This window comes from Heliangelus exortis, chromosome 23 (assembly GCF_036169615.1).
Source record: "Heliangelus exortis chromosome 23, bHelExo1.hap1, whole genome shotgun sequence".
In the NCBI taxonomy this organism is placed as follows: domain Eukaryota; kingdom Metazoa; phylum Chordata; class Aves; order Apodiformes; family Trochilidae; genus Heliangelus; species Heliangelus exortis.
Genome location: NC_092444.1, coordinates 4,860,042 through 4,882,508, shown reverse-complemented (window position 1 = coordinate 4,882,508; position 22,467 = coordinate 4,860,042). Strand labels below are relative to the sequence as shown.

Genomic DNA, 22,467 nt, shown 5'->3' with positions numbered 1-22,467 from the left:
ACACACACCTCTGTGGGGCTGCAGTTTCAGAGCTATGAAAACACAGCAAGAAAGCATGGTTTTGGTTCACAGTGCTTGTTGCAGGCAGGCATTGGGACTTTATCCTTTCCTGGCGTGGTTCAGAGCCCAGCAGATGACCAAGCTTTGTCCTTCCTGCTCCCAGAGCCTTTCTGTTGGTGGCTTTGCTGTCCTTGGTTTAAAAAACGTCTTTTTTTACCGAGTCTCTGAGCTGCCTCTTCCATCAGCTGTCAGACTCCACTTGGGCTATCAGCTACACCCCGATTACCCCCTGCTCGCTCAAAGAAGGGAAAAAAAACCCAAAACCCAAACAAACCTCCCCAAACCCCCATCCTCTGGGGGTGACAGAGCAGCCTCTGTGGCAGCCGTGCCGCAGTGCCCGGGGGCTGTGGGGGCGGTCTGAGGAGCTGCATCCCTGCGCTCCGCTCCTCCCCGCTCCGCACATCGGCTCTCCCGCACGCCCCTTCCCCGCACCACCCCCCTTTCCCCGCACCATCCCCTTCCCTCCCCGCGCCGCTTCCCAGACGGGGGAGGGAGCGAACCAAGCGGCGCGGTGGCACCGCCGCCATTTTAGGTGCCGCTGGCGGGCGCCGCGCTGCGAGGCGGGGGAGGGAGGGAGGGGAGGAGGAGAGAAAAGGCGAGCGGAGCGGAGCAGCTCAGCGCTTCTCCTCCCTCTTCCTCCTCCTCTTCTCCTCCTCCTCCTCCTCCTTCTTCTCCTCCTTCTCCTCCTCTTCGGGGCCGAACCGAGCCGTCCGCCCGGCGCAGAGCGGAACCCGGACCAGCGGGGGCGCCACAGCCGCCCCGCCAGCCGGGGCTGCGCTGTGCCCTGCACCGTTCCGCGCTGCCATGCCGCCGCCGCGCCGCCCGGGCATGCCGCCTTCCCTGCCGCCTTCCCTGCCGGCCTCCTGCCTGCTGCTGGCCGCGCTGCTCTGCGGAGGAGCAGGGGCTGCTCGAGGTAAACAGAGCCGGGGCGGGCGGAGCAGGCTGCCCGGGATGGGTGGGAAGGAAGGGGCGGGCGGCAGCTCTTCGCCCTCTTCGCCCTGCGTCTTGCCGCGGGGCTGCGCCTCGGGCGGAGGGAGCTGCGGGGCTCGGGGACGGTGTCCTTGGCTCCTTTCGTCCTTCGGGAATGGGGGAGGGAGCGCCGAGGAGGGCATCTCAGCGATGCGCTTGGGGAGGGAGGGGAGGAGGAGGAGGAGGGCGCTGGCCGCCTCTTCCCAGGGCTCTCTGGGGACCGGGGTGACCCCTCCGGGGCTGTTACACCTGCGGCGCCGTGAGGAGCGAAGCTGAGGGGAGGGAGGGAGAGGGGTGGGTGGCCGGGGGGCGGTGGCAGCGTCTCGCCCTCCCTGCGCTGGGCTGCTTTCCATCCCCCGAAACCTTTCCACCCCCCAGGTCATCCTCCCCCAACCCCCCCATCTCTCCGCCGGGCCTCAGCTGTGCGGCCGCGGGGCCCTGGCCCAGGGGCGGGATGCGCGGCGGCCCGCGCGTTACATAACCGCTGCCTCAGGGCCGGGCTGCGGCCGCCGGGCCGGGGCGGGATGAGGTCGTCACTTGTTGCAGGGGAGGTTTACGCAGGGACCCGCCGGAAAGGTCAGAACCTCCATCGGAACCGCTCCCCTCAAGGGCTGGGGAAGGCGGCTGTGTGCGGTGGGTATGGCCGTGCCGAGGGCTGGGCTCCGGAGAGAGCTTTGATGGCCAGCGGAATGGGAAATAAAAACACCTCAGAGGGCCCCTGGGCAGCGTGGCCTTCAGCTGACGGGAAGAATCCGCGTTGGGTTGTTACCGAGAGAGCCGAGCTTTGCTAAACCTTCAGCGATTCGGCGTTTTTTTAAACATTGGCCTTGTTGTGGCTATTGATTGATCCTGTGAAGTAAAAGCATACGCATTGCAGGTCTCCTCCTGAGCAGCTTTCAGTAAGAGGCTTGCAAACGCATCTTCACCTGAAGGTTATTCCTTCAATTGAGGATGCCATTTCTGCAAGATTTAAGGGATCATACGAGGAGATTCGAGATCTTGCATTTAACGGGGACGTAGATTAGAAGTGTGGCTTTAAAATGGCTTACAAGTACATTGAAGGGAAGTTGGTGATCTTAAACAAAAACAAGTCATTAAGGACACATCTTGCTGCAGTTTCCCGACCCGGGATCAAGAAGCTGCTGCTGTAGTAAAAAAGTCTGCCAGCTGTTCAGACAGAGGCCATAAACCTATACAAGATCTCTTAGGTACAACCTATTCACCAGTATTCTCAGAACCATTCAATTTAATGCTTACCACACCATCAGAGAAGCACAATTCCATCGAACTGCCAGGGTTTTTTCCATCATTTGAAATGTTGAATAAACTGAGATCAAAAAGTCTTTTCAAAGCAAGCTAATAGGCACCTGGACTCAAATGGCAAATGTAGATAGTGTGACACAGGCTGGGGCTGTTAGTCAGCTCTTTCTGCAGCTCCTTGGATGCTGTGCTTGTTTTCAGTCCAGTCTGCAGAGCTCCTGATCTGTTAAACTTCATCACACGTAACTGAGTTACAGTACAAGGTCTGGTTTGTCTTACTGGGTGCCATTGCCTTAGTTCTTAGGATATTTTGGCTACTGTCTGTAAATAATGTTCTAGGAAGTTATGTTTAAAAACAAGTAGGTTCTAGAGAACACCTGGAAAGCTCGCATAAATTTCCCTGTTGTTAGGAGAAATATTTGGAAGCATTTATGGTAAATTTTCATTTCTGTACTGCATTGTCGGTTTGAGTTTTTTTCTTTTTCAAGTAAAGCTTCACTTCTTTCATCTGGGACTTCGTAACCTTGTTACTGAGGTCACTGAGGTCTCTTTTAAGCAGTGAAAACCAAATTGTGCATGGTACAATAATGTGCAGAAGTGCACTTGAAAGACTACACCAGAGTTGTGAGCTCCATTCTCCCATCCTGCATATTCTTGTGGCTGGAACGTGGGAGTGAAAAGTGGTTTCTTTTTCCATGATGGAAAGAAATGGAAATAGCTTTTGGGGGCTGTGATCTTGCACAGAAGTTAGGTGTGAGCTAGGTGACCTGCAGTCCTTACTGTTGTCCTTTCAAGGGGTGCAAAGAGTGGTTTCAGGTTCTAAAGAGGGATATTCCTGTCCAGCTGATGCAGAACTCTTAATTTAACTGAACTGATCTTGTAATAAAGTTGACCCAAATATTTCTAATCTTGTTGGACTGATGTTGCAGTGGAAAAGCACTCGTTAGCAGTGCATTTAAATAGTGTTTGTCAGCAATTGGATATTTATCAACAGAACAGAATGGGGAGTGGAATGGAGTGACTTTTCAGACAGGAATGCAACCTGTCTTATGGCTGTTTCTTCCATAGTTACTGACCAGGTAGAGCAATAAACCTCTGTTACCTCAGCCCATTCCAACTCATTGTCTCTTAGGAACATTATTGAAGGTGTCAAAATAATACTGTTTTAAGGAAACTTTCCTGGTCTGTGATTATTTCAGGATATGGTGCTCTGAGTGTTTCAAATCCAACCTACAAACCACTTTCTCACTGCCAGGGTCTTACTGCAGGTGGTTCTTTCTTTGACCCAGGAACAAGCTTTATAATATAGGGCCAGTGATTAAGTTCCTGTCTCCTTTTTAGAGGCAAGGAAATTTAAGACTATCCTGAAGTATTCTAAAGAGATCATTTGGCTATTTATGGGGGCTGCTGTTTTTTATTTTTCTTCTTTTTCTTTTAAGGTTTTATGAAAGTAAAAGACCACCAAGATTAACCATTACTAGACCTGTCTTTGATGCTTGGGGAAGCATAATGTACAGCCATTTCTTCATTCAAACAGATTTAATCTCTTCTTCTGTATATAAAATACTACAATGCTGTGGAAATTGAAATGCAGGAGAGGTGGTCTGGACAAGCATGATTTACTTTGTGTATTTGGAACACTATTGTGCCAGTTGCTTTCTCCCATATTATTAGTCTGCAAGTTGTGTTCTCTGTGCCAAGTTATCAGGAAAATTTATCAACAGAAACTTTTCTAGACTTGTTTGAGGTCTTAATGTTTCTGCAGAGTTGAAATCACTCATTTCAGTTTATTGAAAATGGAGAAGGGCAGGAGCTAAGCTCACAGACTTCCATTTCTCATGGAAGTCAGGAGGCTCAAAGTTAAACCCAGATCGTGCCATAGGACAGCATAATGTGAACATCTCATCTCAAACAGAATAAATGAGAATGCTGGCATTCTGGGTAAAGAATTTTCTGCCATGAAAATCTCAGTATCTGAGAGCTTAGTGGCTTGTGGCTGTGAAACTGTTCTGCAGTGGAGAAAAAAAGCTTCTGTAGTCATTGATGTTTTCTGAACTAAAGCACTTTTCCCATTTTTCTGAGCTTTCTCTCTCCTTCTCCTTAGCTGTATTCAGAGAAGTCTCTCTGAAATGTTGCTTATGATATTAAGGGACATACATCCCATAGCATTATCTTTATTGTCTGGGACAGAGCTGTACTCAAAACGTGGGAGAGTTTAGCAAGTCAGAAACCTTTGTCTTAAATAAATCTTGTTTTGCGCTCTAATTTATTTGATTTGTACTGATTGGCTCCCGTTGGCTTCAGGAGGGACTAAACCTCCTTAGGAGCCTTTAGAAAGGATTATTAGAAACCTCAGTCCCTTTGAAGAACTGTCTGCCCTTTGTTGATAGTATTAGGTCTCATCTCACTTGCTTTGTATTCAGATTGAAAACAAGTTGCTGCTGCTGCTGCTCCCAGTTGGTTTCCCTGTGGTTAAATGGAGTCAACAAGTAGAGCCAGAAGTGCCTGCTATGCTGAGATGATGTTTGCTGTATTTGTACAGAAGATTCTCTTGAAGGAGTGAAATTTAAATATGACAACAGTTAGAAAGTGATTTCCACACTTGCACTATAACTAGCAACATTTAGCAGAACATTTATTAAATAAATGCCTGCAGTTAGAGGCTAATATTTTCTGTCTCAAATGTTCTATTTAGTTTTAAACGTTTTAAATTTAGCCCCAAATGAAGGCTGTGTTCCCTTAGTTCTCCTTAGATAGGTTTGTGTTGGGATATTTCTGTTTTGCTGTCTTCCCTGCCAGGCTTTTATCCAAATTGAAATTGTTCAATATACCCTCTGTATAAGGTCTTTGGCACTCTGAGCATTTCTTCTGCTGCAGTTGTGGATAAAATAAACTGCAAATAGTTTGTAATCTCCCCTTTGCCATGTGCCTTAATTTCAGGCTTATAGCAAAACTTCAGTGTATCTCTGCACAACAAAAATTTGATTTAGGCAACTGGTTCAGCATAGAATAGGAAACTTAAGTGGTGATATAACAGAGATTTTTCTCTAGGCAAAATATTTCTGATAAAATTCTGTAAGACCCAGTTAAACAAGTAAAATAAATTGTTTTTATACAAAGTTAATCCTCACCCTTTTTTAATTGAAAAGAGAGGCACAACTCTCCACTGCAGGCTGGTGAGTCTAGGGCAGGAGCAGAACACCCATTATAATCAGGCCATGCTGCACCCTTTCTTATTCAACTTTACTTTTGGGGTGGAGAGGCATATTTCACTGTGTAGATATTTACTTCCTGGCTGAACTGTGTTTTTCTGTGGTTATGTACTATAAAAACTTGTTGGTTTAATGATACTGCTTGAAATTTCATCAGAACAGTACTAAGTTATGAATATTTGAGGCAAGAGATGCTTCAGAGTTTTTATTGTCTCTCTGAAATGCATGTATGTGTTTTCTTACATCAAGAGGAAGACAGTTAAAAGTCACTAAAATTGTTGTAAGATCTTCAGAACAGAAGTAAATAACTATTTACTCAGCTCACCAAGTGCAGTTCATTCAAGTTGACAGAGAATATAAATATTTTTATGCCATCTCTGGATTTTTCATGAAGTCTCAAAGGTAGATTTAAAAAAAAAATGTTTATTTACTGTCACTAGATAGGTTTCACACTCTAGTACATGTTATTGATTTTTTCCTGTGTGTTTTACCAGTTAATTCTTAAGAATTTGTTTAGAATTAGATCAAGATCATTTATGCCAAAAGATATCTAGCATGGCTAAACAACACTCACTCTATATTAGAAGTAGTTATCCAGAAGAAAAAAATATCTTCAACTTCAGTCTGTTCTGGTTGTCTAAATTTTCAGTTCTGTAGGTGCCAGATCCCATTGAAAATCAAATGAACTTCAGACCACTTGCAGGAAGATAACTGAAGTCCCCACATAGTACATTTAATTTCAATCTTTTCATTCAAATACTAGAACTGGATTAATTCAGATTGTCTTAAGATGATAACTTTTGATTAAAGTTGCCTTGCTAGCCCCAAACCCCATTGTTTTAATTTACATTCATTCATTCTTCTCAACAGCAGGAAAAAGTTGCTGTTAGTTGATCAGATGGATCCTGCAGCATCTTCTTTGGTGCAGCATCCTTTCTTTGAGGTTATTTCCCTTTAATTCAGAGCAGAAAGCTCCAGCCAGGATTAGGAAAAGTTGGTCTGTTCAGTTTCATGGGAAACAGCACATTTACCTGGAGAAAATGGGATTTTTTAAATCTGTTTTTAAGACACCTCAAATCAGGAAGCAGTTCCCTTGCCTGCTCTAGCTTAGCAGTGATTATCTTGAGATAAACTGAGTTAGGAGGCTTGTGCTCACCTGACACTTGGAAATTTTTTTTGGCCCCAAAAACCTAACTAAAAGTCATCCTTCTGTGTTGTGCCAGGGTAGCTCCCCCCACTTGATTAATTGCTGGTTGGGATTTAGAAGAGATTCCAGTTGAGGCACTGACAAATAGTGTGAATATTGTATTTCAAGGAAACCAGTGGAGTTTATCCAGTTAAATGGCAAGAGATTAACAGCTCAGGGCACTTTGCTGGTGTCAAGCTTGGAATAGGCCAACTGTTTTGGTTTGAAAGGGGCAGCCTGGCTTTGTCAGCTTGTAGATTTCAGGAGTTTTGTGACAATTAAAGAGGAAAAAATGGGATGGTTTTCAGTCCAACATTTAATAATAATTAATCCAGCTGAGAGCAGAATAATCCGTGGTTCAGTTTTGCAGTTTGTTCAAGAGAAGCAGTCATGGGCTGCTCAGAAGCTTTTCCAAATGCTGGCTTGAGAATTTCTTACAGTAATGCTGGAGTCAGGAGATCACAAATATGGATAACAGGGCCCTTCCTGGGTATTCAGCAGTAAGTTTGGAGAGTGTTTGAAAATCCAGTGATGTGTAGTCTTTATAAACACAAAGGGATTTAAGCTTTATGTTTTAAAATCTGGTGATGTTTTAGCCTTCCTAAACACAAAGAGCTTTAAGCTTTATGATTTTATTGTCTAGAGCACAATAAAAGGACATGACTTTGCTTTTAACTGGGCCTGTTGTTTGAAGGTTCAGTAGACCCTGCAGATGCTTAGCATGCTCATAATTCTGTTCATATGTGGTTACAGCACTTCAGGCTTTTATAGAACCCTCTACCCTCCAGTAGTGGGATTTACTGTAGGTGCTAAATTAGGAGAAGCTTAAAAAAAAAAAAAAAAAAAAAGTAATTACATTCAGAAGCATTAAAATGAAGCTGGAGTTTTTTTTCTGGCAGAGATCTGTTCTAGTATTTTATACTAGGTCTGTACTATTGAGGCAGTGAAGGCAGTGTTGCCATATTGAGTAAAACCACATGGTGGTAATTAAACTCTGTTTGCATTCAAATAGTTTGTTGGGAGTTCTCTCTTGCTGCATTATATATGAATTCTATATCCTGCCTTGCAGTTTGTTGCTACTAACTAGTGGGAGATTGCAGATGAAAACATACTGGGAGATTGTTATAGTTTCCTGTGTGAGTTCTTTACCTCTAGGTTTAGTCCTTTGTCTCAAAGTCCTTTCGTTGCTGTGGATTTTTAAAAATTAGAATAAAAACCAGAAAATAAAAACTGTCTATATATGCATTTTGTAACTGAGATGAAAATGAATTTCACCAGTGTATGGGAATGTGAATCTAAGACATGTCCTATTTGTCATGAAATAACTGTCTCTGGTGTATTTTTGAGAAAGGAGGGGGAGATTTAATATTAGAAATATTTTGTACTTTAGAGATTGCTTCTTTATAGGGAAGGGACATTTTGAGAAAGAACTTAACAATCCAGACAGAATGCTAAAACTAGAAAAAGCTTTAGAAAGTAAGTCTACCAACTGCATCCTAAGTTTTTCACACTGGAGAGTAGTAGAATATTCCCAAACCCTTGTGTTTCATGTTGGGAAGGTTTTTTTCATCTGGTGCTGAATAATTTTTTTCTAATCAAATTTTTTTTGCTGGCAGCAGTGAACCATCTCTGTTAGGAGGTTTTTTTGAATTGCACTTCAGGGGTGTCTTAAATCCCATCATAGTTAAGAGATTAATTCAGATTTGCTGGGTTGTTTTTTGGAAGGTGCTGAACTCTTCTGGACATCCACAGGGTTTTGTCTCAGCTTTTCTAATTTAGTAAAATGGTTTTTTCAGCTTTAGGAAAATGAAAGAGGAATGTTTAGAACAGTGTTACAAAATATTTCTTGATGAAGTTGTCAATTTCAAGAGTTTTGACTTGTTACTGTGTTTTCTTCCAGTTAACAAGCATAAGCCATGGATTGAGACAACCTATCACGGTATAGTTACAGAAAATGACAACACGGTGCTCTTGGACCCCCCTCTTATAGCCCTGGACAAAGATGCTCCTCTACGTTTTGCAGGTAAAGAATTAATCAACATTTCCTCTTAAAAAAGTGGAAAAGCTTTCTTGATGACAAGGCTGTGTGGTGTTTAGTGTGTGTTCCCTGGCAGGAGCATAATGTTTCAGAGCTTTTAGATGCAAGGAAATGTTTGTGCATGAAGCAGAGTTTTATTTCATATCTCCAGCTATTAATATACAGCTGTATCCAAATTTTCCAACCAGACTGCTGATATTCCATGCTGCTTCAATTTCATGTGTGTTTGTTAATTTTTCTATTGTTTTGGTTGTTTTTTTTAATCTCCATAGTGTCTAACCTTAAGTCCTCTGGATTCCACATTTCAGAGAATTCAGTGGGGGAGTTCTGAAACAAATATTTTCTTATAATTCTTAAAATAATTTGGTTTTCTTAGTGTTTTTGGTTTGTGTCTTAATAGGCTGAAAGCATTAATCAGTAGAATTAAGATTTGTATTTCTTCAGTGCAGTATTTGGACAGAATTCCTGTAGAAATCTAAACTTTCTGTCATAAGCTTCCTTAAGAGGTTTTGGACAGCCTCTTCTACCTGGAGGCTTTTTCTCCTCTAACAAAGAATGTAGAGAATAATACACAAGCCATTTGCAAAACATAGGCTAACTCCTCACTTTCAATATAGGACTAACAGATGACAGTTTTCTTACAAACTTCTGCAGTGTTGTGGGTTTTTTTTCTTTTCTGGAAAGTAGTTTCAGATTGCTGTGTTCATTAACTGGATAGTTTTATGGAAATACATTTTTTGGCTTGGCAAAATATATGAAAAAATAGTGTTTGAAGGATACCATCAGGCACCTGCAGGTATCTGAAGTAGCTGTAGTGGATAATATTAGCTTAAATTAGATACTTGGATAAACTTACTTGGTAAAGTAGAATTTTAGAGTTAAGAATATTAGTAAAATACCCAGGGGATGTGATTCCATTTTTGGGAATGTTGCTTGGCCTGGCTTGGAGGAGGAAGTGGTGGAAAAAGAGAGTGGTTGAATGAACAGTCTTTGAAAATGCCATTTCAGATGTTCAGCATGCTGGCTGCACTGTGTGCTGGGTATTATGGCAACTGGTCACAATTTCTGTGATACAGTAACAGTTTTGTTACTTTATCATGAAGCTCTAATTATCTTCAAGGCTGCTTTACAAATTCAGGAAGTTCAAAGATAATGGAAAACCTCTGAAATTCAAACCTTCCCATGTATTGGAATCACATGGCAGAGGCTCTTAAGTGATCTTAGCTGGAGATAAAACTGCTGTCTGAACAAAACCCTTTTTCATTTCCAAATGAAGACACTTGGGATACACAAAATCTGTTAACTAGGAAGAGATTAGAGGAGGGCTGGTTTGTGTACTTGGTGATTAGGTGAACATGAATAAATTTGCACAGTTCTTAAGTGTTTTAAATGTAGGACTTTGACAGCATTGAGCAGATTTTGAAAATGGCAGTTTTGGACTGGGGGATAGTCAAGCTTTCTTGAGTGCTGCATCTCATGAAGCTTTAAGAAAGCACTGGCAGAATGGCTTCAAAAATATTGTAAAATTTGCAGAGGAAAATCCAGTATCAAAGCATCTCTTCAAAAGAGCTTTCTTTTCCATTATGTTGATCTAATTTATATAAACCTGCTTTCATTTAATGAACATTTTTACTATCTGGAAGTTGGTTTCATTAAATATTTGTTGTCTTTAATTGCCAGCAATGTGCCCTTGTGGCCAAGAAGGCCAATGGCATCCTGGGGTGCATTAGAAAGGGGGTGGTTAGTAGGTCAAGAGAGGTTCTCCTCCCCCTCTATTCTGCATTGGTGAGGCCACACCTGGAGTATTGTGTCCAGTTCTGGGCCCCTCAGTTCAAGAAGGACAGGGAAGTGCTTGAAAGAGTCCAGCGCAGAGCTACTGAGATGATTAAGGGAGTGGAACATCTCCCTTATGAGGAAAGGCTGAGGGAGCTGGGGCTCTTTAGTTTGGAGAAAAGGAGACTGAGGGGTGACCTCATCAATGTTTTCAAATATGTAAGGGGTGAGTGTCAGGGAGATGGAGTTAGGCTTTTCTCAGTGGTGACCAGTGATAGGACAAGGGGTAATGGGTGTAAATTGGAGCATAGGAGGTTCAAGTTGAATATCAGAAAAAATTTTTTTACTGTAAGGGTGACAGAGCCCTGGAACAGGCTGCCCAGGGGGGTTGTGGAGTCTCCTTCACTGGAGACATTCAAAACCCACCTGGACACGTTCCTAGGGGATGTACTCTAGGGGGCCCTGCTCTGGCAGGGGGGGTTGGACTAGATGATCTTTCCAGGTCCCCTCCAACCCCTAGGATTCTATGATTCTATGATTAAATTTGTTATCTTTAATATATCATTAAATATTTTTACCTTTGGGCTTTCAAACCCCAGCAATTCTTAAGCAGCAGCAAACCAATGGCTTCAAAATATTATCATCAATTCTGAGTGTAGCACTCTTGCATTGTAAAGAAATGTTCCCCCATGTGACTCTTGGGTTTGGATGATGTAAACCCTTAGGGGCTGTGCTCTGGGAATCTCTAAAAGTATTTGCCTGCCATTAAGTGGAACAATACTTGAATCTGTCTTGGAGGAGAGGAGGTGTGGGAGATGTGTTGAATCAGCATTATCAGCTCTGGTTGGTGCTCCAGTCATGGCCTGGGATGGGGAACAGCACTGTTGTTGTTCAGCAGTATCTATGTGGGTGTTTAAGTGTGAGAAGCCCATTAGAACTGTGCTGTTTTCACAGTAAAACCAAGCATTTTCAGCATTAAATGAATGTCTCACTCCTAACTGATCTAGTCCTATATAAACCCAAATTATTCATGCTTCAGAAGGTTGGGTATTATAATTAACTGTGCCCCCTAGCTGAGCTGTGAAACTTTTGAACTATCCACAGGTTTGAAATATTTTAAAGAGAGCTTTTTGCTTTCTTTCAATTTTGAGCATGTTGAAACACCTTGAAACTAATTCATTTAAACCCTTTGTAGCACATGAACTATGAGGCAAGAGAAAGCAATATTTTTATTGCTTTGCTCACTCTGCTGTGGGTAGGCTCCTAAAATTCAGGTGTGCAAAAGCAAGTAGGGTAATACAGGCATTTATTTCTAGTGTAATTTGGATGATTTTACATCTGAAATGACACACTTTTGAAAACAGAGCTGGAATGTAGATGTTCCATGTTGCTTTGCCACAGTGCCCCAAGTGTAGGGTCCCTGGGGACTCAGTCTTTTGTACCATGATTGTTACAGATCTGCTTGAGAAGACAATGACCTTTCTCCTCCCTCACTGAAACTTTTGTATGTTTCAAAACAAATCATATTGGAATTTGATACCAAGTGGTTTTGCTGAAAAAAAGTAAAGGACAGCTACATTTTCTATTGTACATTAGAACAATTTATGTCCAAAGTCTGTCTGAAGCTCTCAGTATGGGATTTCTCCTTTACTATGCAAAAAGAATCTGAATTTTTATTGTGTTTGAAGCAAACAATAATGTATCTGGGTGCCTTTGCCTTACTGAATGTGTTTGCTTATGAGAGTGCAGCACAGTGTCTTGCTGGCAAGATGTTTCCCTTGTGGAAGGAAATGTTTCCTTGCTTTTTTGATGTCTGCAATGGGGTTTTCATCCTAGGGATAACCACAGCTCAGCCACAGTACTTTATTTTCCCCTTACTACTAACTGCAAAAAATATTTTTGTGGGGGTTAGGAATTTTTTAACTTAGAGCTTTGAAAATGACCTTGCAGGCTGTGTATTCATTCTTTAAAAAAAAAAAACCCACAAATGCAAAAATCCATGACAGCCTTTCTGTTATCTTCCTGGAGGTTTGGGGGGTTCCCATCTAGCTGGGGGTGAGTGCTGCTGCTGTTCCCATGCTGCCTCCTGTTTGTGCAGGGCAGGGAGCTGTGGACATCTCCTGTCTGTCTGTAATGCAGCTCCCAGCTGGGTGGGGGTTGTAAAGGAATGATAGGAAGGGAAGATGAATGATGCTGTGTAATCAAACAGAAAGATTTTTCATCTGGTCACATCCAGTGAGGGATTCCCTGAGTGTACAATAAGTATGTTGCCCAGCCAGCTGGCAAAACTAAGAGGAATTTTGGTTGTGATAGTATTTCAGCCATTTTTCCAACAAATTTAAGATATGAAGTGACATTTTGTTTTGTATGTGTCATGCATGCAAATACAAACTGCAATGGAGTCAGCACTAATTGTGAAATTGCAAATTGCTTCACTTTTTAGCAGTTCTGTATGGTACCAAGAGATACTTGTGGAGGAGACATTCTAAAGGTACTGAAATGAGAGCCTTTCCTGAAGATCCTTTCAGGATTCTCTTGTAGACAGCTGCTTGGTTTGAGCTGGGAGAATTTTACTTCCTCAGCTTCTGTGGAATGAACATGTAGAGGGGTAGGTGGCTGAGGTCAGAGAATCAAGAGTAGGAGAGGTAGAGGTTTATTTTGTAACTTCAGAATGAAATGAGAAAAAGCTTTAAGCACATACAACATCCCATGAAAACTCAGGGAGCCTGAGATGGCACCAAGCTTACTTCATGGCAATGAAAAAAAGTCACTGTCAGGAATTCTATGATCACAGAAGAGCCTTCTCTATACTGAGAGAGATTTTTTTAACTGAGATGAAAATTAATTTCACCGATGTATGGGAATATCAATCAAAGACATGTCCTATTTGTCATGAAATAACTGTAACAGTCTCTAATGTAGTCTTGAGAAAGGAAGGGGAGATTTAATATTAGAAATATTTTGGACTTTAGAGAATTGCTTCTTTTTGCTTCTTATTGTGGAGGGACATTTTGAGAAAGGGAACTTAACAAGCCTGTTAGATTGGGAGCTCTGCATTTCCTGTTCAGAGCACTTGTAACACCAGAGGATTTATGAGCTAGAACCTTTTCAGTCACAAGAACCTTGCCTGTGAGGTAATAAAAGGACATTTGTTTATCTTTCTAGTGTGAAGTGGAAAGTAGAATTGTTGTTGTTTGAGAAACACTTGGCAGGATTTCAGCTATAATACACCTTGAACTGAAACTTTACACCTTAAAAAGCATCTGGAGGCATGTGGTTATTTACTGGAGAGCTTATTTATGTTTTATGTTTAAGAGCCAAAAACATAATGCCTAAATGTTCTAGCAGCCAAATTGGTGTTTGTTCCAGAGATAAAGGTCCCTCCAGATGATAAAAACCTGACCAGTTTTAAATAGCTTCCTTGTCTACATTATGGATAATTGCCACATTAATACAACTCTCCTTTTTTCTCCAGTATCAGGCTCTCTGCTTTAATGTTCCCTTCCGTGTATTTTTTTTCCTGTAATCTTAATGCTTCACAATTGATGCTTGACTCTCAAGGTTAGAGTTACTGGAAGGGGAGAGAGAGATGGGTGTGTACAGAAGTAAGAGATGTGGAATATTTAAAAAAAAAAAAAATGCAGTTGGAATGTTGCTTCTGGCTCATAGTGGTGTCAGCCACAAATTTAAGCAGTGTAAAATGTTCTTGAATGATCCTATTGCCAAAACACATTAAAAACCACATTTGTATTTATATCCTGTGTAATAATAGACTGAAATAAATGATGTGGGTGCCACAAGAGGCAGCATACTTGGTGCATTAAAATAAAGAGCTGATTATAAATCTAGGGATTACCTGGAGTGAGTCTCAGGGAGAGTCTCATGAGAGCTATTTCAGAAACTGGCTTTTTTTTTTTTTTTTTTTAACAAAGGACTACAGATCATGACATGTTACAAGGTATTTTCCCTTAATTATATTTCTTCTTCAATATTAGTCTGTAAATTTGCCTTTCTGAGAAAAATATTTCTCTGTATCTAATGCCTCATCTCAGGCCACTCCAGAATTGAGTCTTGAATACTTGTTACTACAAAGTGCTTCCAATATGAGAATTAACAGAAAATCTGCTAGAAATTAATCTAAGGGCACAGGTCTGCTTTGTTGGACTGGAATTCAGGTGTAAGATGACAGCAATCAGAAAAAAAAATTGATTTATTGAATGATATGTAGAAGGTGGTAGATTATAGGGTTAGCAAATTATGATTGCCCAGGGAGTGAAGAACATGGATAGGTCTTCATCAGCATGGAATTTTGAAAATACCTTTTGTTTAGCAGATGGTATTGTTAAAAAAAAAAGAAAAAGAAAAAAAAAAAAGAAGAGCCTTTTGATAAACTTATTAAATATTTCAAAATTCTGCAAATGACAACCTGGAGTTAAAAGGTTAAATCATAACAGAACTAAAAATCTAAAATTGTAACAAATAATAGCAAATCACCACTGGAATTTTAAAACAGTTTTTCCAAAGCTTTTCTGTGTAATGTGTGCATCTTTGCCTTTTCCTTATTTGCTCCCTTTCAATCTTTCCTGTTACTGACTTGGGTTTATTTTTTCTCCCTTTAGAGAGTTTTGAGGTGACAGTCACCAAAGAAGGTGATAAAGGGTTCTTTCTATCCCTTTTATGAATATTAACCTACTAACTTTGGTTATGAAATGGGGAATCAGCACTTAAACAGAAGATCCTGTCATGCTCTTTTGTCCCATTTATTCTCCCAGTTGTGTTTTTTTGTTTTGGTTTGGTTTTTTTACTTTAAAATATATTTATTAAAATCTGTTGTGTAACCAAGCCCTTGGTTAGAAATATCTGTAAATCAGACATCCATTTGAACCATTTGGGATTATTGTATATTGTGTGGACACTGAAGGAGTTAAAGGAGACTTTTCTGGTATTTTCACTGATACTTTACTTCTTTGGGACATCTTAATTTTTTTCATATGCTTTTTAAAGTAATATTTAACTCTTGAAGCATTGTAACACCTTCCCTGCAGTACCCTTCCTTCAGTGCCTCCTCCAGTAGTTTAAAATTGGAATCAAATCCCTTTTTTTAACACCTGTAGACATGTTTACAGTAGCAGTGCACTCTTGGTACTATGATACCACTGCAACTATAATAGCAAAATCATGTTTTGTATTGTTGTAAGAAAATCACCTCCCAAACCTAATGAGTGCTACAGGTAAAAACACAGTGTAGGTGATTAAACTGTTTATTGAGTGGTTTTTGTTAGCACAGCCAGGTGTGTCTGGCTCACTTCCCATAAGCTGCTGACACACTGTCCCAGCAAGAGCTCTTGTGGTGTAACCTTAGGCTTAGATCTGTTTTTAAATAATGTACTGGGGACTTTTCTTACAAGTTTGTCAGGACAAAGAGTTGGAAAGGAAAGCTTACAAGTCATTCCATGCTAGAGCTTCCTTGACTGCCACATTTGCTCCATGTTAGTAGGTAGCAGTTGAAATGGATGCCTGAGAAGTTGGTATTTCTACCTTTCTCATTCAGTAGTTTGTTTTGATTCCCTAATTTTAGCCAGGTACATTGCACAGGAAGACTTTGTCCTTTGATCTGGTGACAGAATTTCTGTAATTTTGGTGCTGAACCTGTACTTGAAGCTTTTTTCACCCCTTGACTTGTAACTGTGCACTTTAACCTTTTGCTCTGGTCAAAATAAACAAGCTGCCCAGCTATTCCCAGTAGCTTGGCATAGAAGACACTACCAGTGGCCTTGGCTGTGTGCTCTCCTAAGATCTACTCTTACCCTAGAGCTATCTCAAGTACTCCTGTGAAATGCCTGTCTACATTTCTCTTTTTCTCTTCTGTATTCCTGCATGAATGGATGCAAAGTAAACAAGTTGCTTGGAAGGCAGACCTATGCTTCTTTTTACTAAAGTGCCCAGAAATCACCCATTTTTAAAGCACAGCGCTCTTGCTTTGTCCACAGACCCTCACAAACCCTTGGCTGCAAAATATTTGGTCGTTTGCTTTAGAAAAAAAAAAAACAAAACCTGTGAGAAGTTGGAGTAGCTCTAACTTGTCTTCCTTTGAATCTGTAGGTGAGATTTGTGGCTTTAAAATTCATGGGCAGAATGTTCCCTTTGAAGCAGTGGTAGTGGATAAATCCACTGGGGAGGGAATAATCCGCTCGAAGGAGAAGTTGGACTGTGAGCTCCAGAAGGACTACACCTTCACCATCCAAGCCTATGACTGTGGGAAGGGACCAGATGGAGTCAATGCCAAAAAATCCCACAAGTAAGGAAATCCGTGGTGGGCTGAGGGGAAGTTTGGTTCCGAGCAGTCTCCTGCTCCTGGTGATTTATGCTCTGTGTGTTGGGAGTAAATGCAAACCAAGTGTGAATACTTTCATATAATGGTAATATAAATAGTAGCAAAATGGACATGAACTGTTTTGACACCTCTTTAGCTGTGTTCCAGATGATGCTCTTTAATCCCTCAATGTGTTTGAATTCACACTAGAAAACTGTGGGGATAAAAGCAGGAAAACTGTTGAGGCAGTGAAAATCTGGCTTGATATTAAGAATTTGCAAAGTCCAAGCTTGGACGTGGTTTCAGAATTCACTTTCTTAAACCTAGAAAATGGTTCAAGAAGTCAATCTCTTATAAAGTTGACAAAACAGAAAAGAATACATAGTTCCAGACAGCCTCACAAAAAAAAAAAAATCAAAAAAAAAAATCAAACCCAAGATCAATAGCATAAGATTAATTTCTGCCTAGATTAAAGGATGGGAACAAAGCAAACTTTAATCATTATCTAAAGACAAAACCACAATATAAAATGCTCTCTGGCAAATCCACTTGAGAATAACTGTTTAACACCCTGGTGTAAACATCTGTGGAGCATGTGGTGGATTCCTGTTTGTGTCAGGAAAATAAGGGCATAAATAAGATGAGGAATAGACTGGAAGCAGTTATCTTGGTGACAAACACAACCTTGTTACTCTGCAGCTGTAGGCTTCAAATAGGCAGCAGAATGTTGTCTCCTTGAGGGTTACACTGACAGAAATTGGATGTGCCCTTAAACTCCATTTGATATTCAATTTGTCTTTTGAAGAAAGATTTCAAAGAGGAAGATGGCAACAAATGTTTTGTTGGGTGGGTTGCAGTTATATTCTTTGTTCAGTTTGGTAGTGTACAGTTCCTCCTCTGCACTGCAGAACTTCTCTGTGTTTTTCTACCTGTGTTGGTTGATCAAGATATAAATTTTCTTTTGATGGGGGTAGGAAAAATGATGGTTTTCCAGATTCATGGCTTTGTAATGAAGCAGTGCAGAGCTAGCAGCCTACTCTGCAGCTCTTTTTTCCCCACAAAAATCTTGTTTTCCAAGATTTGTGCCTACAAACCACGGTGGTTTTTTTGTTGGGTTTGTTTGTTTGTTTTTTAATTGTTTATTTGTTTTTTTGGTTCTTGGTTTGTCTGTGGGCTTTTTGGTTGTTTTTTGTGGGGTTTTTTGTTGTTTGCCTGGGTTTTGTTTTGGTTTTGTGGCTTTTTAACCATCTTGAAGTTTAGCTCTTAAAGTGAGGAACAGGAAGTGTGTGTGGTACAGAAGACCATTTTTTTGGTGGCATTTGTTTAGCACAAAGGATAAAATAAAACCCTGAAGATTTTTTTTTCTTTTTTCTTAACAAAAGAAAACTTCTGCTTTTATGGAAGGACTGTAGTGATTGAAGCTGGTATTCATTTACATTCCAGATACTTTTTGCTATTCACCTTTTCTCCTTGGTCACTGAGAGAAACTGTGTTATTTTCCTGTTCTGTGTACACCACCAGTCCTTGATAAGGATGGAAGGACAGAATTCAAGTCCCTTTTTAGGATTATCCAGCTTCCACTTCTGTGATTCTTCCATTGAAATTGTCTGATCTCCCATTCCTACATCCAAGAAATAAACCAATTTTCCCTGACTGATACAGCTCAGTACTTTATTACCAAAAAGAAGCCAATAAAATGCACTTGGCTGAGTTCTTAGCCTCAGTCTTTACTGTCAGTTTTGTGCCCATGAAATAAAAATTGGGCTTTTGCATCAAATCCTCTGTCAGCAGGGAAGCACTTGAAGGGATTGCACTGTTTTAACAGAAGTGAAAGCCTGTTTTGTCACAGCTCTGCTTCCTTGTATTTCTGTAAAATTGCAGCAATTTAATAGTTGTAACAGAAGGATTTGAGTTTTATTTGCAAATAAACAGCACTAAGAAGTAATCACCCAACACTACGTTCAAGCACTGGAAAAATATCCACTGCTTTCCTAGTTGGGATAGATGAGATTGTCTGAGTGTCTGCTCCCTTTTTTCAGGGAGCTTCCATTCTGAAGGACAGCTCTGTCTGTTTTACCAGATTCCTGAATGGGATTTTTGGAATATTTTGGCAACTGACCTTTCCATTTTCTTCCCAGAGCAACAGTGCACATTCAGGTGAACGATGTGAACGAGTATGCTCCTGTGTTCAAAGAGAAGTCCTACAAGGCAACAGTTATTGAAGGGAAGAGATATGACAACATCCTGAAAGTGGAGGCAGTGGATGCTGATTGTTCACCTCAGTTCAGCCAGATCTGCAATTATGAAATTGTAACTCCAGATGTACCTTTTGCTATTGACAAAGATGGTAAGGATACAGTGCAGGGTGGAGTGGGAATTACTGTAATTTGCTGCCCTAAGAGTACTTCAAACTGGTCAGCATGAAACTACAGCAAACCTCTTTCCTTACAACATCATTAAATGATGAACTTTCACAGTTAGAATCAATGATGAGAAGTGAGAGAGCTTTCAGTGCCAGGACCATGTGCTGTCTGCTGATGTAAGGAGCAGATGGTCTGTTGCAAGTGTGTTGTTTCTTGCAAAATGCTTTTCAAAATAAAGAAAATATAGTATTATGTTTTAAAGCTGCTCCTGGTAAGATCTTTTCCTCCTTCAGTTTTTTATCCTGTGCTAGAATAGCTTTTGCTAATTAGCTTCAAAAAATGGGATTCTATGTGTGTGCTTGTCACATTTGAGATGCCCTGGAGACTACTGTGCCATGGTTATTGGTTTTGAAGTGTAGTGATTAGTTTAGGCAGTTTCTTTTCTGCTGGTGATCTGTGAACCCTTCCAAACATACAGACTACTTCTAGGGGTGCAAGCAAGCTGGTTAAGCAAAGTGTGACAGCTTTTAGTGTGCTTTAGTTTGAGTTTTTGGGGATCCAGATTGCCAATGGATAATTTTCATGGGTGTACAAATTAAAAAAAAAAAAGAGAGAATCCTGACACGTGCCAAACAATTATCAGTTAGCACTGTGAACAGTTACACTTTGAGTAATATAATACAATATTAAGAGCCTGATAAGTATGTGCCTGTGTGCTCATAGCTGGATTTATGTAATGTTTAAGTACCTGGGCCTGATGTCTGGCATTGGAAACTCAAATAGTGAAAGGCTAACTCACTTGCAGTTGTCTCTGTTAAAGTCTTGGTACTGCATGAAGTACATAGGTGGTTTCTGGATGCATTCCATGTAACAGTGGCCCTCAGAAATGAGGTCTGATTATTGCTTTTTCTTTCTTGTGTGTCAGGTTATATAAAAAACACAGAAAAGCTGAGCTATGGTAAAGAACATCAGTATAAACTGACAGTAACAGCATATGACTGTGGGAAGAAGAGAGCTGCTGAGGATGTGTTGGTTAAAATTAGCATTAAGCCTACATGCAAGCCTGGCTGGCAAGGTGGGTTTGAGCTCCTTCCTATCTGCTTTTAGCATTTGTTACTGTGTTCAGTCACCCATGAGAGGTTTTACATATTGTTTCCCTGGGTAAATGTACAGGGTGGAGCAAGAGGATTGAATATGAGCCTGGTACTGGTTCCTTGGCTCTCTTCCCTGGAATGAGACTGGAGACTTGTGATGAGCCAATAACCTCAATTCAAGCAACAGTTGAACTAGAAACCAATCATATTGGTAAAGGCTGTGACAGAGACACCTACTCTGAGAAATCCATCCACAGACTCTGTGGTAAGAATGCTTTTGTTCAAGCAGAGAGGTCTCTCTCTCTTGCTTATTCACTTTTCTTTAAATATTAGGTCAGACCACAAATAGGTAAGTGGATAGAGGCTTCATTTGCATGAAGTTTTCTTCAACTTTTTGCCTAGCAGGCAATAAAAGGCATGAAATTGCCTCAAGGTGACTTCTAAAATAATTCTCAAACGCAGTAAAGAATCCTTTTCTTCTGCCTCTCCACTAGCTTCCACAGACTAATGATTTCCCTTACATGAAGTTCATGTTCAGGAGCTAAAAGGATGTTATAGATGTACAAGGGTATTGACATTAAAGCCTCTATTTTTTTAAGCACCATGGATGGCAATTCCTAAGCTATTCCCTGATTAGGTCAGTATGACATTAATGATTTAGGCTTGAAGTGGGGACAAAAAGCAAGCTGAGGACCTCCTGGGTGTGATTGCTCCTGACTGCATTATCAGACACTGATCTGGGAGGGGATGCTTATGCAGCCTTCTCCAACTGGCTGGATGTTAGTCCTACAGCTACTGTGGTGTCTAGAAAAGCATGATGGTCATAGGCCTGAGGGATAAATGGTATTAATGTTCCTGAGATAAGAGGCAAAATAAGGTTCTACAGCTGTAGAGATAGTAAGCAAACCAATTTCAATGAGATTAGTTGTCTACCCAGAAGTTAAATTTATGGATGTCCTGGTGCTATTAGCTGCCTGTTGTTAGTGCCACATTATTTAGAAGGAAACTTGCTTGAGGTGTGATGGCAGAGCATAATCCTGGCAGTTGGTGCTGCAACATCAGTGCTCAGAAAGAGTTTGCTTTGAAACAAGCTGTGATCTTTTTAATTTCTGCATTTTTTTCACTGGAACATTCTTATTGTAGGTGCTGCTTCTGGCACAGTTGAGCTGCTTCCCCCTCCAAGTAGTGCTGCTAACTGGACAATAGGACTTCCTACTGATAATGGTCATGACAGTGACCAAGTCTTTGAATTTAATGGCACCCAAGCTGTGAAGATTCCAGATGGTGTTGTCACAGTCAATCTGAAAGAGCCCTTCATGATTTCAGTATGGATGAGGCATGCACCTGGGACCAAAGAAAAAGAGACAATTCTGTGCAATTCAGACAAGACAGGTTTGTCATTACTTCAGGTATAACCTGGCTCGTTGTTGGGGTTTGTTTCTTTGTTTTTATATGCTGTGCAACATGGGGGAATGAACACTGAGTTTTTTCTCTAGGTTAGGTTTTTCTTGGAAGTGAAATGGACTGCAAAAGCCCCTCCTTATTGTCCTTACCTATGGAGTAAGGCTTTGGATTATCTAATTTCAGTTTCAAATGAGGCAGCCTTGGTTTTCTATTTCAGTTCATATTATGTTTTTCTGTTTGCTGTGGGAGATGACTTATTCTGGCAATGCAGTCTTGATTTGCATCTCCAAAGACAGCTTTATTCTTGATGCTGCCTAAAAGGATTTGTACATGTATCAGGTTTAGTGACAGCGTGTGCTGCTGTAGCTTTCTTTTCTAGGAAAAGATAATTTCTCTTTCTCCACTGATGTTTTTTTTCTACCCTGTGCGTAATTCCACTCTCTGTGACTGCTACAGACACAAACAATTTGAAGATGCTATTAATAAGAAGGAAATTTGGTAACCCTGTTGCCACAAATGTTGCCTAATGGGGGTAAAAGAATTCTTGGCTTTTAGCTGGAGCAGTGGATTTGTTCAGTGTATTAGAAAGATCCTTTATTTAAAATGCTGCTAGGTTTTTCAAAGGAAACTATGCTGCCTATAGAGCAAATTCAGCAGCCCTCACCCTAACTGAATTAAATTTTATTTGAAAATAAGGAAGATCTAGCAGTATTTGTGGCATTCTAAAAGCATTTAGTGTCTTACTCATGGATTGCTGAAGAATTTTTGTCCTAACTCCTATTGCAAACATTTCCC

At 40.8% G+C, this 22,467-nt stretch overlaps 1 protein-coding gene across 6 annotated transcripts in view; it reads left to right on the top strand.

The window, feature by feature from the left end:
* The first annotated feature begins 355 nt into the window (after positions 1–355).
* CLSTN1 (calsyntenin 1) overlaps positions 356–22,467 on the top strand; it is a 34,675-nt gene continuing 12,563 nt past the window's right edge. The window contains exons 1-8 of one of the 6 annotated variants that reach the window (XM_071767245.1): positions 591–973; positions 8,588–8,710; positions 15,118–15,147; positions 16,601–16,796; positions 18,950–19,158; positions 20,100–20,249; positions 20,348–20,533; positions 21,412–21,660. In XM_071767245.1, the coding sequence (XP_071623346.1) occupies positions 865–973; positions 8,588–8,710; positions 15,118–15,147; positions 16,601–16,796; positions 18,950–19,158; positions 20,100–20,249; positions 20,348–20,533; positions 21,412–21,660 (1,252 nt within the window). In that variant the 5' untranslated portion in view covers positions 591–864. Of the gene's footprint in view, positions 974–1,234; positions 1,606–8,587; positions 8,711–15,117; positions 15,148–16,600; positions 16,797–18,949; positions 19,159–20,099; positions 20,250–20,347; positions 20,534–21,411; positions 21,661–22,467 lie in introns of those variants that run through there. The other 5 variants (XM_071767248.1, XM_071767249.1, XM_071767247.1 and 2 more) reach the window with 5 other exon arrangements.